Genomic DNA, 17275 nt, shown 5'->3' with positions numbered 1-17275 from the left:
CCCAACAGTGTTTCCCAACCCTGGTCCTCCAGTACCCCCAACAGTGTTTCCCAACCCTGGTCCTCCAGTACCCCGACAGTGTTTCCCAACCCTGGTCCTCCAGTATCCCCAACAGGGTTTCCCAACCCTGGTCCTCCAGTACCCCCAACAGTGTTTCCCAACCCTGGTCCTCCAGTACCCCCAACCCTGGTCCTCCAGTATCCCCAACAGTGTTCCCCAACCCTGGTCCTCCAGTATCCCCAACCTTGGTCCTCCAGTACCCCCAACAGTGTTTCCCAACCCTGGTCCTCCAGTATCCCCAGCAGTGTTTCCCAACCCTGGTCCTCCAGTACCCCCAGCAGTGTTTCCCAACCCTGGTCCTCCAGTACCCCCAACAGTGTTTCCCAACCCTGGTCCTCCAGTATCCCCAACCCTGGTCCTCCAGTACCCCCAACAGTGTTCCCCAACCCTGGTCCTCCAGTATCCCCAACCCTGGTCCTCCAGTACCCCCAGCAGTGTTTCCCAACCCTGGTCCTCCAGTACCCCCAACCCTGGTCCTCCAGTACCCCCAACAGTGTTTCCCAACCCTGGTCCTCCAGTAGCCCCAACCCTGGTCCTCCAGTATCCCCAACCCTGGTCCTCCAGTATCCCCAACAGTGTTCCCCAACCCTGGTCCTCCAGTATCCCCAACAGTGTTTCCCAACCCTGGTCCTCCAGTATCCCCAACAGTGTTTCCCAACCCTGGTCCTCCAGTACCCCCAACAGTGTTCCCAACCCTGCTCCTCCAGTACCCCCAACAGTGTTTCCCAACCCTGGTCCTCCAGTACCCCCAACAGTGTTTCCCAACCCTGGTCCTCCAGTATCCCCAACCCTGGTCCTCCAGTACCCCCAACAGTGTTTCCCAACCCTGGTCCTCCAATATCCCCAATCAGGGTTGGGAAACACTGTTGGGGTTACTGGAGGACCAGGGTTGGGCTGTTGGGGCTACTGGAGGCCATCTGAAGTATCCATGAGACTGAACAGAATCAGTGGCAGAGTCAAAGTGAGAGTCCTATAGCAAACATTACGTTGATTTTTTTCTAGGGGTTAAACACATTTAATATCCAGATACTCAATTAGCCCATGCATTCTGTCTTGTTTTTGTATTTTAATTTGCATTTCTACAGAAGCGGTAGGCTACACCTCATAGGCCTATTATTTATGTCAATTAATAACAATGATTCTTTTTTAAAGTGTTTAATGTTGAGTTATTATTTTGTGAAAGCACACATTGACCTCCATTTTCAACAATCTATGAAAATCCACCACAATCGACGGATGTGTAATCTATTAGCCTACTTTAGATATGCTCCTGACATCCTTTGCTCGATTGCTCTTGAACGCGAAACAGGTTGTTCTTGTAACAACAAAACCGCTGGCTACTCAACTAGCTTCATTTAATCTAAACCTCATAATGATGTTATTAACTATAGCACAATGTAGAACCAGCATGACAGTTTCTCTGCCACTGTCTGACGCCTGCAAAGGAGAACTAGCTAGTCATCTCAGGTTGTTGGAGGTTAACCAGTGCAGTCGCACATTGCCCATTCCCGAATGAAAGATCCGCGGTGAACGACACTGGTGACACTAGTAAGTGGATGAGCTATACTATTAAATGACTTATACCATTATGACGTCACTGTGACATTGTTCTAAAGAATATCTGGTACTAATGTATTCACGACAATGTTCATCAAGTATGTTTCTCTCACTGTCACACAGTACAGAAATATGTCTGAGTAGGAGGTGGGAACTGTCACTTTTGATTCTCTCTCTCACGTTACATATTGGTGGTGGACATACATTTTAGCCAGTTACTGTCTAGAGAGCGGCAGAATGGAGTATTAGCACCTGTTTTTCTAAGACAAAACGTGAAAACAACACCAACAACAGCACAACAGTTGAAACACCATGGCAGGGAATACTACTGCACTATTAGATATTACTGCACTGTCGGAGCAAGGAACACAAGCATTTCGCTACACCCGCAACATCTGCTAAATATGTGTACGTGACCAATACAATTTGATTTGACTTGGTAGAGGGAAGAGCAGTCGATTGATTTTTACCAGGGTCAATTAAACCACCATTTATTTCAAATAAAAGGCCTGCAGAGATCATTTAATTTTTTTTAAAAAGCATCACTTATCTAATTTTTCTCACATGGCAGTGACCGGGGCCAGAGGGGCTCGGCTGGAACAAGAAGACTCTTTTAACACTACTAAACTGAGCTGCGCTGAGCTGTACTGTGTGATCATGCATCCATTTGTACCATTTACACTACTGAGCTGAGCTTTACTAGACTAGCCTGGTGGCCAGACGAGCTGCAGAGACTGGGAGCTGACATAGAGGTGTGTCACATCACTGCCATCGAGGCTTGAATAGGACTGATGAGCTTGGCAAACACCTGCCTTGACCTTTGACCGTCTCACTGAAGTACACACTCAGGGTCACAATTTAATGAAACTGACTTTAAACAGTTATCACTTTAGAGTTTGTTGTAGGACAGACAGGGAGAGAAAAAGAAACAAAAGACATGATGAACTTAGTGTTTCCCCTATATTAATTTAGCAGCGGCGCACCGAATTGAGGCTCCTAATGTTTTGTTTACTCAGTGTATATATCTTTTACTTATTTTTATTCTGCAGAGACGGTCTTTTAAGCTGAGAGTGACAAGTTACAACATCAGATCGCCAGAGAATCCACGAAGGTCACTAGCTAACTAGCTTGTAATCCTGGAAGTATAGCCCCCCCCCCCGATGAGCTTTAATGACTGGATTTTATACTATAACTGCGTCCAATATGTAAATAAAATAAAAACTCTTCTAACTCTGGTTGAATGTGAAAAGTATTTTAACTTTGTTAAGTGTCTGATGATCCCGAAAAAAAGAGGCGTTTTGACCTATTTAGTCAGCAATGTGTAGAATAATGCTCCGAACATCGCATTATGTACTTACATCATACTTTTTGAAACCTTACCTAATACACTATCTGCTATAATGTATCACTCCATGATGATGTGGAAGAGAGACTCCTCATCCCTATGTCTGCGTCTGACGTCAGGGCGTGAAACAGAGAGAGAGAGGCGGGAGGCGAGGAAGAGGAGAGAGAGAGGAAGCTGCGATAAACATTGTCACAGAGTGAGTCTAAAGTAGGACAATAAAGGGATCACGGTATCAATGCTCGAACAATGGACTTAGCAGATATGATTCTCGTCAAATTCCTCTGTTTCATCTACTTAATAAATTACACCCAAGGTGAGTGGGAGCATTTGTATGTATTCTGTAGAGCGAAGGAATAACGGACTCCATCCAAGAAGGGAAGAGTATTCAAGACAGCATTCGAGCGAATGGCTAGCAGGCTAGGCTAGCTAAGAAAACTAACATAACGGACCAAGGCCTGGTCGTTGTGAAGATATCGCTTGTCCTTTTGACAAACCACCAAGCTATATAGTTGTCGAAATATATTTTATTTTAAGCTTGGCAAAGGCTAGTTTTCTTTTAAAACGATAATTTACCATGATGGTTATGTGAAGGCTAACGCTAGCTAGCTCGCCGAGGTGCCATTGTTATGGGAATATGAAGAAGGATTCTGTTGTCATTTGGCACGAACGACCAACACGATTTGGGTCATCTGATTTTTCTTGCAATATTATGGAGTGTTTTCGGTCAATATTGTTTATGCACCACGTCAATACTAAAAATGTGCAATTATGGGCTGTCCCACTTTCTGTCAACAATAGCTAGTTAGCCCGCTAATTTAGCATCAGTTTAACAGCAACAATTAGCTAGCTAGCCATATTGCTTGATAATTAACGTACCTAGATAGCTATGCCTTTTGACATCTTGTTATTTTTGATTTTTTTGGCCCAAAGTCAATGGATCTCGAGAGAGAACATATTCGGTCTATGTTAACTTACTTACTAGCTAGCATCCTAGGGGGATCCTAGGCTATCAGGTAGTCTAGTGGGTAGAGCGTTGGGTCAGTAACTGAAAGGTTGATGGATAGAATCCCCGAGTTGACAAGGTAAAAATCTGTCGTTCTGCACCTGAACAAGTTAACCCACTGTTCCTAGGCCGTCATTGTAAATAAGAATTTGTTCTTTAAGTGACTTGCCTAGTTAAATAAAAGTTAAATTCAAAATAGTAAAAAAAAAAAATAAATCTGCAGACTAAAGTAACAATGTAACGTTAGCTAACAATATATGTTCGATGGACACAGTAGAAAGATACAATAGTATTCATGTGAATCCAACAATTTCCTGATTTTCATTGACAAGTTCTGATCAAGAAATCTACAGAGGCAACTCACTGTATGTTTTCAATGAGATGTCGTTCTTGTTCACACGACGCTGCTTCACCCACTGCATCATCCTTGCATCAGTTAGAAATCCCCTCCATGGGGACTAATTGCTCCAAGAAGTGATTCAACAGCTTTGATTGAATGTTGTGTTTCATGGTTCACATAGTACTACTACCTAATGTATAGCCTGAGATGCATTCTTAAGGAGCCTTACCTCTACTCCTTAAAGGTCCTAGCATTTTTATTTGATATCTTCGGGGGTAAGACTGGCGCCAGTAGCCAAAACAGCCAAGTACTCAAACTAAACGTGAATTGATTCTAAATAACGATACAATTCTGGATACATGAAACCCTTGTTCATTTCATATAATGCAAAATGTACTGTACACCAGTGGCGGCAGGTGGGATGAGCTATATGAGGATGGGCTCATAGTGACGGCTTAAATGGAACACGGTATCAAACATATGGAAACCACGTTCCGTTTATTTCTTTAGATCCACTCCAGCCATTTACAATGAGCCCGTCCTCCTATAGCTCCTCCCACCAGCCTCCACTGCTTTACACTGTTTTTTTTAACAGGCTTTATCACAGTTTTAAGCCAACAGTATTTTTTTTTTTTTTTACAGTGACAAACACGGTTTTCTGTGAGCCTTCTTCCGTTACAGACAGGTGTTCAGAGCATGCTAGATAGCTAATTAGTAAAGGTGGTCCCTCTGTGGTCCGTCTGTCTGTTCCTGTAAACACGTGCTGTAACATGGAGATATGGCCGTGTGGGAACACTAACCCTATAAAGGTGTGTATCAATGTGACCTTTTTTTTTTTGTTGTTGTTTTTTTTTAGAAAATGATTTCTCGCTGATATGAAAGATACGGTCCTTATGCTTACAAAACTGTACCGTGTGGCTCTTAACAGAACTCCTCGCACAGAAGACGCCTTCGTCCAAAGACTCTTTTATGTGACGTAATGGAACTGGGAGTCATGATCTCAAGGGCGACACCCATTCATAGAGGTCAACTACCTTTTAGCGCCAACCGTTATTGATGAAGGTATCTTCTTCCCTGGGGGGGACTTTGGTTCAGATCCCCAACGCTCAGTGTGAACACGCGTCGCTTGGAAACATAAGGCACATATCTTTCATATCAGCGAGAAATCATTTTCACACAAAAAAAAAACCTACACAATTTTATAGGGAAGGTGTTCTCACACTGCCATATCTCCATGTTACAGTGCGTGTTCACAGAAAACAAGAGGCGACCACCTGTGCTAACTAGTAGGGATGTGCATCTTTCCCTTTCAAGCTGATTCGATACGTGTATAGAATACATGGGCTCTGATACAGGAACGATACGTTTTAGTTTGAACGGATTCGGTTTGATTAGCTGTCTAGTATTTAGCCTACCTACCTGAATGAAATCATGAGCTGAAACAGATAGTACAGTAGCTGGGAGCAGGCACAGGATTTAACACCTGCTCCTGTAGTGATATCATACTTGAGTTAAAATACTTTGTGTCCTCTAGCTCGCCTGAGGTGGTAGAACATTGTTTGCCGTTTTGGGACTATTCTATTGGTCCATTAAGGCAGGCAATCTCAACCAAGCACAGATACAGTATTTGGAATTATTTCAAATAGTGTTTGAAGCCAGGTCTGAGTGATACTAATTCAGTTCTAATCCATTAGGCCTTATGTTAAAGCCTTATTATGCGATCCGGGTGGTTTTATTTCTAGGGTTGAGAGTGAGATTGCTGTGACTGTTTTGCCTAGCCAGGCCTTTTACAGATGGAGATTATATAAATAGACCTACATTCTGTTTCTATAATAGATTCTAGTTCTATAATAGATTCTAGTTCTGTAATAGATTGTATTTCTATATTAAATTGTATTTCTATATTAGATTCTGTTTCTATAATATATTCTGTTTCTATAATAGATTCTAGTTCTGTATTAGATTGTATTTCTATAATATATTCTGCTTCTATAATATATTCTGTTTCATTAATATATTCTATTTCTATATTAGATTCTGTTTCTATAATAGACTCTGGTTCTATAATAGATTGTATTTCTATAATAGATTGTATTTCTTTAATAGATTGTATTTCTATGGATGTAGACTATGCTATATGCTCAGTGAACTACCACTCCTTTGTAGGACTATCACTTATTTTGTTCGTTTTAGTCATTTGGAGGGGGGGAAATCCAGACGTTACGGTGGCCTCCACAAGTCAGGACTCCTATGTAATTACACACAGAATGTTCCCATGTACAGACTAAGTAGGCTAGAGTAATGTGTTTCCAGGCCTGGGTAGAATAATGTGGGGATCATGAATGTTATGATGGTGCTATCATGGTATCGTTATAGGCTACTATCTTTTATATATGGTTCGTTGATATAGTTAGGCCTGGAAGAGGAAGACATGTGATTAAACATGTTATATAATTAAGCAATAAGGCCCGAGGAGGTGTGGTATATGGACAATATACCACGGCTAAGGGTTGTTCTTAGGCAAGACGCAACGCGGAGTGCCTGGACCCAGCCCTTAGCCGTTGTATATTGGCTATATAGCACAAACCCCCGAGGTGTCTTAATGCTATTATAAACTGGTTACCAATGTAATTAGAGCAGTTCAAATAAATGGTTTGATATACCATGGCTGTTAGCCAATCAGCATTCAGGGCTCGAACCACCCAGTTTCTAGTTGTAGGTAATATTCAGTTTACACAGCCTGTGGTTTGAAGAGGAGTGCAGTGTGATTTTTTTGTTGTTCTCGTGGTCTTAAGTTCCTGTCTTGTCATCTTCACAGGTTACCATTATGGGAACCCCCTGAACAAGTATGTGCATCACTATGAGGGTCTGTCCTATAACACCTATGAGTTACATGACAAGCACCTGAGAGCCAAGAGGGCCCTCCACCACCAAGACAAGTTTCTCCATCTAGACTTCCATGCACACGGAAGGTAGGCCTACGTCTCCCAGACCTTTTTTTTTTTTACTCTCTGTGTGTCTCTCTCTGTGTGTCTCTCTGTGTGTGTGTCTCTCTGTGTGTGTGTCTCTTTGTGTGTGTCTCTCTCTGTGTGTGTCTCTGTGTGTGTCTCTGTGTGTGTCTCTGTGTGTGTCTCTGTGTGTGTCTCTCTGTGTGTCTCTCTGTGTGTCTCTCTCTTTGTGTCTCTCTCTGTGTGTCTCTCTCTGTGTGTCTCTGTGTGTCTTTCTCTGTGTCTCTGTGTGTGTGTCTCTGTATGTCTCTCTCTGTGTGTCTCTGTGTGTCTTTCTCTGTGTCTCTCTCTGTGTGTCTCTCTCTGTGTGTGTCTCTCTGTGTGTCTCTCTGTGTGTCTGTCAGTTTGTGATAGTTTATTTTGTTAAATATTCAAAGTAAAGCAGCATGTGTAAACCTTATAAGTTCATGATTCATCTTGTTCATTATTGTTTTTGTTTTTTTTGGGGGGGGGGGGGTACTTTCAATGTAAACTTAAACGGCAAAAACCATAGATAAAGTATTTAGAAAAGATAATAGACCTATATAATATTAACTTTTGAGAACTAACAATCACCAAAATTAAAGTTATAGTCAAAGATAATTGAAAAATTGCCAAAACAATGAATTTAGCAGTATTGGTTAGGACAGTGAAGATACCAGTATTGCAATATCTTAGCTCCATGCCATGAAATATAGAATTGCAGCAAATTTGTTTTAAAACTGCAAAATTCTCTCAGCTGCATGGCAAACTGTAGAATTGCAGTAAGACCATCTGACTGTTAGTCAGATTTATTTGAAATCATTTAAAATACTTAATCTGTGCTTGATTGAGCTTGCCTGGCTTAATGGATCATAAAAAAATCCAGTAGGGAGTTGGAGGCGATTGGCCACTCCCCTTTGCAATATTACAGAGGATTTGAATAAAGTTCCGCGTTGCCCATCTTCCTCACCCATGCTTGCATCGCTCATCTTCCTCACCCATGCTTGCATCGCTCATCTTCCTCACCCTTTGTGAGGTGTGGAAACACTTTGTTGCTTTTATGAATTTTGTCTTGCTGCTTTTTGTTCTATGTTGCTCTGCCTGTATGCTACGTCTTGCTTGTCCCATGTTGCTATGTCTGTATGCTATGTCTTGTTCTATGTTGCTATTGTCTATATTGTAATTGTTTTTAATAACCTGCCCAGGGACTGCGGTTGAAAATTAGCCGGCTGGCTAAAACCGGCACTTTTACTGAAACGTTGATTAATGTGCACTGTCCCTGTAAAAATAAAATAAAATAAACTCAAACCCATGCTTGCATCGCTCAACGGTCCCCCCCCCCTCCGACCACTCTGCTTCTCTTGTTTTCTTTCCATTGAAAGTGAATGGCTTCCGATGTTTTGCTGGATGATGGCAATTCCTAGTGTAAAACAGGTGGGAGAACTCCGTGTTCTGGCTTGGAATTTTTATTTTATTTTTATTTCACCTTTATTTAACCAGGTAGGCAAATTGAGAACACGTTCTCATTTACAATTGCGACCTGGCCAAGATAAAGCAAAGCAGTTCGACACATACAACAACACATAGTTACACATGGAGTAAAACAAACATACAGTCAATAATACAGTGAAAAATAAGTCTATATACAATATGAGCAAGTGAGGTGAGATAAGGGAGGTGAAGGCAAACAAAATATATATATAAATAAATAAAAATATAAAAAGGCCATGGTGGCGAAGTAAATACAATATAGCAAGTAAAAAAAAACACTGGAATGGTTGGTTTGCAGTGGAAGAAGGTGCAAAGTAGAGATAGAAATAATGGGGTGCAAAGGAGCAAAATAAATAAATACAGTAGGTAAAGAGGTAGTTGTTTGGGCTAAATTATAGATGGGCTATGTACAGGTGCAGTAATCTATGAGCTGCTCTGAAAGCTGGTGCTTAAAGCTAGTGAGGGAGATAAGTGTTTCCAGTTTCAGAGATTTTTGTAGTTCGTTCCAGTCATTGGCAGCAGAGAACTGGAAGGAGAGGCGGCCAAAGGAAGAATTGGTTTTGGGGGTGACCAGAGAGATATACCTGCTGGAGCGCGTGCTACAGGTGGGCGTTGCTATGGTGACCAGCGAGCTGAGATAAGGGGGGACTTTACCTAGCAGGGTCTTGTAGATGACCTGGAGCCAGTGGGTTTGGCGACGAGTGTGAAGCGAGGGACAGCCAACGAGAGCGTACAGGTCGCAGTGGTGGGTAGTATATGGGGCTTTGGTGACAAAACGGATGGCACTGTGATAGACTGCATCCAATTTATTGAGTAGGGTTTTGGAGGCTATTTTGTAAATGACATCACCGAAGTCGAGGATTGGTAGGATGGTCAGTTTTACAAGGGTATGTTTGGCAGCATGAGTGAAGGATGCTTTGTTGCGGAATAGGAAGCCGATTCTAGATTTAACTTTGGATTGGAGATGCTTGATGTGAGTCTGGAAGGAGAGTTTACAGTCTAACCAGACACCTAGGTATTTGTAGTTGTCCACATATTCTAAGTCAGAGCCGTCCAGAGTAGTGATGTTGGACAGGCGGGCAGGTGCAGGCAGCGATCGGTTGAAGAGCATGCATTTAGTTTTACTTGTATTTAAGAGCAATTGGAGGCCACGGAAGGAGAGTTATATGGCATTGAAGCTCGCCTGGAGGGTTGTTAACACAGTGTCAAAAGAAGGGCCAGAAGTATACAGAATAGTGTCGTCTGCGTAGAGGTGGATCAGAGACTCACAAGCAGCAAGAGCGACATCATTGATGTATACAGAGAAGAGAGTCGGTCCAAGAATTGAACCCTGTGGCACCCCCATAGAGACTGCCAGAGGTCCGGACAACAGACCCTCCGATTTGACACACTGAACTCGATCAGAGAAGTAGTTGGTGAACCAGGCGAGGCAATCATTAGAGAAACCAAGGCTGTCGAGTCTGCCGATGAGGATGTGGTGATTGACAGAGTCAAAAGCCTTGGCCAGGTCAATGAATATGGCTGCACAGTACTGTTTCCTATCGATAGCGGTTAAGATATCGTTTATGACCTTGAGCGTGGCTGAGGTGCACCCATGACCAGCTCTGAAACCAGATTGCATAGCGGAGAAGGTATGGTGGGATTCGAGATGGTCGGTAATCTGTTTGTTGACTTGGCTTTCGAAGACCTTAGAAAGGCAGGGTAGGATAGATATAGGTCTGTAGCAGTTTGGGTCTAGAGTGTCTCCCCCTTTGAAGAGGGGGATAACCGCAGCTGCTTTCCAATCTTTGGGAATCTCAGACGACACGAAAGAGAGGTTGAAAAGGCTGGTAATAGGGGTGGCAACAATTTCAGCAGATAGTTTTAGAAAGAAAGGGTCCAGATTATCTAGCCCGGCTGATTTGTAAGGGTCCAGATTTTGCAGCTCTTTCAGAACATCAGCTGACTGTATTTGGGAGAAAGAGAAGTGGGGAAGGCTTGGGCGAGTAGCAGAGGGGAGGGCAGTGCTGTTGACCGGGGTAGGGGTAGCCAGGTGGAAAGCATGGCCAGCCGTAGAAAAATGCTTATTGAAATTCTCAATTATAGTGGATTTGTCGGTGGTGACAGTATTTCCTATCTTCAGTGCAGTTGGAAGCTGGGAGGAGGTGTTCTTATTCTCCATGGACTTTACAGTGTCCCAGAACTTTTTTGAGTTTGTGTTGCAGGAAGCAAATTTCTGCTTGAAAAAGCTAGCCTTGGCTTTTCTAACTGCCTGTGTATACTGGTTTCTAGCTTCCCTGAAAAGTTGCATATCACGGGGGCTGTTCGATGCTAATGCAGAACGCCACAGGATTTATTTAGCCTGGAACAAGATCTGTTTGTGTTGTCTTGCCAACTACTATGGTCATTTTATTTTAATATATATATTTTTTTATTTTATTTGTGGGGGTAGATCAGATTTTATATTGCAGATTGAGGGTCCTATCAATGTAATTATCTGCATCATTTCCAATCCCCCATATATTATTTTGTAAATATATATATATATATATTCTTTTAAAAATATATATTTTCCTTCTTTATTATTTTCCCCTAACCCTTCCATCCCTCCCCTAATTGGAGTAAACTAAAGGACAACAACACTTAGGCTATGGTCATTGTTGACAAGACTGCACAAACAGATTTGGGACCAGGCTAGAATTGATTAAGGCTTGTGGGATAATTCTATTGACACAGATTAAGATCTCTTTTATAAAACGTGTCGTTTCGATCCTGAATGCTGATTGGTTGATAGTTATAGCGCCACAATCCCGGCATTCCACGTGGACATGCCTGTTAACAGTTCCATTAGATTTATCAATGTGCATCCAATGTCCCGCAGCCCAGCCAGGCATTTATACATGTAATCTCCCCTGAATTATTATTATTATTATTTCGTTTTTTCACTCTGTCAATTAGGTTCGTATTGTGGCGTAAATACAATGTCGTTGATTCAGCCTCAGGGCAACTAAGTTAGGAAGGATGCCTGTATCTTTGTAGTGACTGGGTGTATTGATTGTGTAATTAATAACTTCACCATGCTCAAAGGGATTCGTTGTCTGCTTTTTATACTTATTGACTCAAGACATTTCAGAATTCCTTTTTTTATTTTTTATTAATTACTAAAATATTAAATAATGAAAAACATAATTCCACGGCGACGTTATTGTGTGTAGACCAGTGACGACAAACAAATCTAAATGTAATCCATTTTAAATTCAGGCTGTAACACAACAAAATGTGGGAAAAGTCAAAGGGGTATGAATACTTCCTGAAGGAACTGTATTTCTCACTAGTTGAAACATGCTCCGGAACACACTTTTAACCAGGCGCTCTAGACTAGAACGTCCATGACGACGCTGTGCTTTCGAATAAAAAGTGTTGACATCCACTGTTTTGATTCGCAACTTTAGAATTAACAACTGGCTTTTGATCCGGACTATATCGTCTGGTGGGAAGTACGAAATAAAATACATTTTCTCAGTAAAATCAAGTTTTAATTGAAAACATGTTGTTGATCCTTAAAAAAAATAAAAATAATAATAATTATGTTGGCAACTGTTTTCTAAAAGCAATAAGACCCTCGAAGCCAGGGGTTATGGTGATCACTCCCTCCTAAGGGTTTTTCCCAGCTCTTTTGGTTTCACCTCGGCCCTCAGAACAGCCCCCTTGGTCGGCTGTTATCACACGATAATCCCCCGGGTTCTCATTCCATATTGCTTAAGTATTCGTCAATTGTACACATGATCGAACCGAAATGTACCTTCCGCTTTATCCCGTACCACATCCGAATGACACGAATACACGTACAAGTTGGAGATGTGTCTGTCCCTGTGCTATGTACACCTCATTTGGAGATTCATTTTGGGGAGAAGTCACTGGTGTTGACCAACTCAAAATTCTCTCCTTTTTTCTGTTAGTGTTTGAGGAGCTAACCAGAACGTAATGCATTTAGTTCTTCAATTATTTACAGCGCTACTTTTTGATTTTTTTTTCTTCTCCCCCCCTCTAACATCGTTTAATATGCAGGAAAGCCGTACCATTTTTTAAGGTGACCTCATTTTGCTGTTTGAGTTGGAAATAATATTCACTGCCCTTGTACGGTCAAAAAATAGATTTTTAATTTTATTTTCTGCTGGGCCAATACCCTTGTCTTTTATCCCTCTCCCTTTCTTTTTCATTTTCATTCTTCTCCCCCGAGTCCTGTGAAACACAGGACTAGTTCCATCCAGAGTTGTATTATATTCTTATGGATTTATTTGACCTTTTTGATTTATGTTATCAGGGTAGGACCTATGTTATTATAAACACCAAAACACTCTATAATAACAACCTGAATCATCGTGTTGCCATGTTCAGACTATAGAAATACATGCTATAGAATGGAAATTCTATAGTTTATATTTCCGTGATTCAGAGACTCACTCTCTCAGGTCTGAAGGCACCACGTTTTAGTGCCGCGCGTTAATAACATAGTACAGGGTGACAGGAGAAAAAGGGGGTTTTGAGATTAGACTCTTATCACGAGCCATTGAAACACCATATGACTGAAACGTTGATTATCAGTGGGTGTATTCAGAATTTAATTGTTGTCCTCCACATTTTTTGTTCTTGCTCTACATTGTAATAGAACCTAACACTGATAAACAGGGTATTTATAAAGGTTGTTTCAGGACGTGTCTTCCAGACAGCTACTGGGGATTCTTATAAATTAAACATCATATATATCTATATATCAGGTGATTGTTTATTCAATACGTCAATGTGTTTGTATCTGTCCCTCCTCAAATAAGTCCATACAGAAAGGTGGCATGAATGACTTGGTACTAAACCTCCTCTGTTTCCGTCCGTCAGACACTTCAACCTGAGGATGAGGAGAGACACCAGTCTCTTTGCGGAGGACCTGAAGGTGTCCGTAGGAGGCCAGGAGGTGATCTATGACACCTCTCACATTTACACAGGAGAAATATATGGTGAGCCTAGAGGACGCTTCACCTCATATGTCTGTTTCTGTGTTCCTTCTATGTGTTTTATATCTAACCCTGGCTTGTATGCTACATTTAATGTTCCTTCTATGTGTTTTATATCTAACCCTGGCCTGTATGCTACATTTAATGTTCCTTCTATGTGTTTTATATCTAACCCTGGCCTGTATGCTACATTTAATGTTCCTTCTATGTGTTTTATATCTAACCCTGGCCTGTATGCTACATTTAATGTTCCGTCTATGTGTTTTATATCTAACCCTGGCCTGTATGCTACATTTAATGTTCCTTCTATGTGTTTTATATCTAACCCTGGCCTGTATGCTACATTTAATGTTCCTTCTATGTGTTTTATATCTAACCCTGGCCTGTATGCTACATTTAATGTTCCTTCTATGTGTTTTATATCTAACCCTGGCCTGTATGCTACATTTAATGTTCCTTATGTGTTATACATATTGCTTTGCTTGATGTATTTGTTGGTCTCTACCTTCTTGCCCTTTGTGCTGTTTTCTGTACCCAATAATGTTTGTACCATGTTTTCTGCTGCTACCATGTTGTGTTGCTACCATGTTGTTGTCATGTTGTGTTGATACCATGTTGTTGTCATGTTGTGTTGCTACCATGTCGTGTTGCTGCCATGTTGTGTTGCTACCATGTTGTTGTCATGTTGTGTTGCTACCATGTTGTTGTCATGTTGTGTTGCTACCATGTTGTTGTCATGGTGTGTTGCTACCATGTTGTTGTCATGGTGTGTTGCTACCATGTTGTTGTCATGTTGTGTTGCTACCATGCTGTGTTGTCATGTTGTGTTGCTACCATGTTGTTGTCATGTTGTGTTGCTACCATGTTGTTGTCATGTTGTGTTGCTACCATGCTGTGTTGTTGTGTTGCTACCATGTTGTTGTTGTGTTGATACCATGCTGTGTTGTCATGTGTTGTTGCTACCATGTTGTTGTCATGTTGTGTTGCTACCATGTTGTTGTCATGTTGTGTTGCTACCATGTTGTTGTCATGTTGTGTTGCTACCATGTTGTTGTCATGTTGTGTTGCTACCATGTTGTTGTCATGTTGTGTTGCTACCATGCTGTGTTGTCATGTTGTGTTTCTACCATGTTGTTGTCATGTTGTGTTGCTACCATGTTGTTGTCATGTTGTGTTGCTACCATGTTGTTGTCATGTTGTGTTGCTACCATGTTGTTGTCATGTTGTGTTGCTACCATGTTGTTGTCATGTTGTGTTGCTACCATGTGGTTGTCATGTTGTGTTGCTACCATGTGGTTGTCATGTTGTGTTGCTACCATGTTGTTGTCATGTTGTGTTGCTACCATGTTGTTGTCATGTTGTGTTGCTACCATGTGGTTGTCATGTTGTGTTGCTACCATGTCGTGTTGCTGCCATGTTGTGTTGCTACCATGTTGTTGTCATGTTGTGTTGCTACCATGTGGTTGTCATGTTGTGTTGCTACCATGTGGTTGTCATGTTGTGTTGCTACCATGTTGTTGTTGTGTTGCTACCATGTTGTTGTCATGTTGTGTTGCTACCATGTTGTTGTCATGTTGTGTTGCTACCATGTTGTTGTCATGTTGTGTTGCTACCATGCTGTGTTGTCATGTGTTGCTCCTTTGCTATGTTGTTGTCTTAGTTCTCTCTTTATATAGTGTTGTGTTGCCTCCTCATGATGTGTGTTTTATATATATATATATTATCCCAGCCCCCGTCCCCGCAGGAGGCCTTTTGGTAGGCCGTCATTGTGAATAAGAATTTGTTCTTAACTGACTTGCCTAGTTAAATAAAGGTTAAACAAAAAATATATCTAACCCTGGCCTGTATGCTACATTAATGTTCCTTCTATGTGTTATATATCTAACCCTGGCTTGTATGCTACATTTAATGTTCCTTCTATGTGTTTTATATCTAACCCTGGCCTGTATGCTACATTTAATGTTCCTTCTATGTGTTATATATCTAACCCTGGCTTGTATGCTACATTTAATGTTCCTTCTATGTGTTATATATCTAACCCTGGCTTGTATGCTACATTTAATGTTCCTTCTATGTGTTTTATATCTAACCCTGGCCTGTATGCTACATTTAATGTTCCTTATGTGTTATACATATTGCTTTGCTTGATGTATTTGTTGGTCTCTACCTTCTTGCCCTTTGTGCTGTTTTCTGTACCCAATAATGTTTGTACCATGTTTTCTGCTGCTACCATGTTGTGTTGCTACCATGTGGTTGTCATGTTGTGTTGCTACCATGTGGTTGTCATGTTGTGTTGCTACCATGTTGTTGTCATGTTGTGTTGCTACCATGTTGTTGTCATGTTGTGCTGCTACCATGTTGTTGTCATGTTGTGTTGATACCATGTTGTTGTCATGTTGTGTTGCTACCATGTTGTGTTGCTACCATGTTGTTGTCATGTTGTGTTGCTACCATGTTGTTGTCATGTTGTGTTGCTACCATGTTGTTGTCATGTTGTGTTGCTACCATGTTGTTGTCATGTTGTGTTGCTACCATGTTGTTGTCATGTTGTGTTGCTACCATGTTGTTGTCATGTTGTGTTGATACCATGTTGTGTTGCTACCATGTTGTTGTCATGTTGTGTTACTACCATGCTGTGTTGTCATGTTGTGCTGCTACCATGTTGTGTTGCTACCATGCTGTGTTGTCATGTTGTGTTGCTACCATGCTGTGTTGTAATGTTGTGTTGCTACCATGTTGTTGTCATGTTGTGTTGCTACCATGTTGTTGTCATGTTGTGTTGCTACCATGTTGTTGTCATGTTGTGTTGCTACCATGTTGTTGTCATGTTGTGTTGCTACCATGCTGTGTTGTCATGTTGTGTTGCTACCATGTTGTTGTCATGTTGTGTTGCTACCATGTCGTGTTGCTGCCATGTTGTGTTGCTACCATGTTGTTGTCATGTTGTGTTGCTACCATGCTGTGTTGTCATGTCGTGTTGCTGCCATGTTGTGTTGCTACCATGTTGTTGTCATGTTGTGTTGCTACCATGCTGTGTTGTCATGTTGTGTTGCTACCATGTTGTTGTCATGTTGTGTTGCTACCATGCTGTGTTGTCATGTGTTGCTCCTTTGCTATGTTGTTGTCTTAGTTCTCTCTTTATATAGTGTTGTGTTGCCTCCTCATGATGTGTGTTTTATATATATATATATATTATCCCAGCCCCCGTCCCCGCAGGAGGCCTTTTGGTAGGCCGTCATTGTGAATAAGAATTTGTTCTTAACTGACTTGCCTAGTTAAATAAAGGTTAAACAAGGGTGTTGAGGTCTGGTATCACAAGACTAAATGACTACGCCCCTGCTTTCTCCAGGTGAAAAGGGCACACTGAGCCATGGTTCGGTGGTGGATGGCAAGTTCGAGGGCTTCATACAGACGTACCAGGGGAAGTTCTACGTAGAGCCAGCGGAGAGATACCTGAAGGACCGGGACATTCCCTTCCACTCTGTTATCTACCACGAGGATGACATCAGTGAGTACTGGGGG

General features: G+C 41.6%; 1 protein-coding gene across 1 annotated transcript in view; it reads left to right on the top strand.

The window, feature by feature from the left end:
* Window positions 1–3094: 3094 nt before the first annotated feature.
* Window positions 3095–17275, top strand: part of LOC129861935 (disintegrin and metalloproteinase domain-containing protein 10-like) — a 48028-nt gene continuing 33847 nt past the window's right edge. The window contains exons 1-4 of the mRNA XM_055933147.1: window positions 3095–3275; window positions 7124–7277; window positions 13638–13756; window positions 17103–17261. Of these exons, the coding sequence (XP_055789122.1) occupies window positions 3209–3275; window positions 7124–7277; window positions 13638–13756; window positions 17103–17261 (499 nt within the window). The 5' untranslated portion in view covers window positions 3095–3208. The remainder of the gene's footprint in view (window positions 3276–7123; window positions 7278–13637; window positions 13757–17102; window positions 17262–17275) is intronic.

The sequence above is a fragment of the Salvelinus fontinalis genome, chromosome 9 (assembly GCF_029448725.1).
Source record: "Salvelinus fontinalis isolate EN_2023a chromosome 9, ASM2944872v1, whole genome shotgun sequence".
Taxonomy (NCBI): Eukaryota; Metazoa; Chordata; class Actinopteri; order Salmoniformes; family Salmonidae; genus Salvelinus; species Salvelinus fontinalis.
Note: the sequence above shows the minus strand (reverse complement) of the source record. Positions and strands in the feature narration are given on the sequence as shown.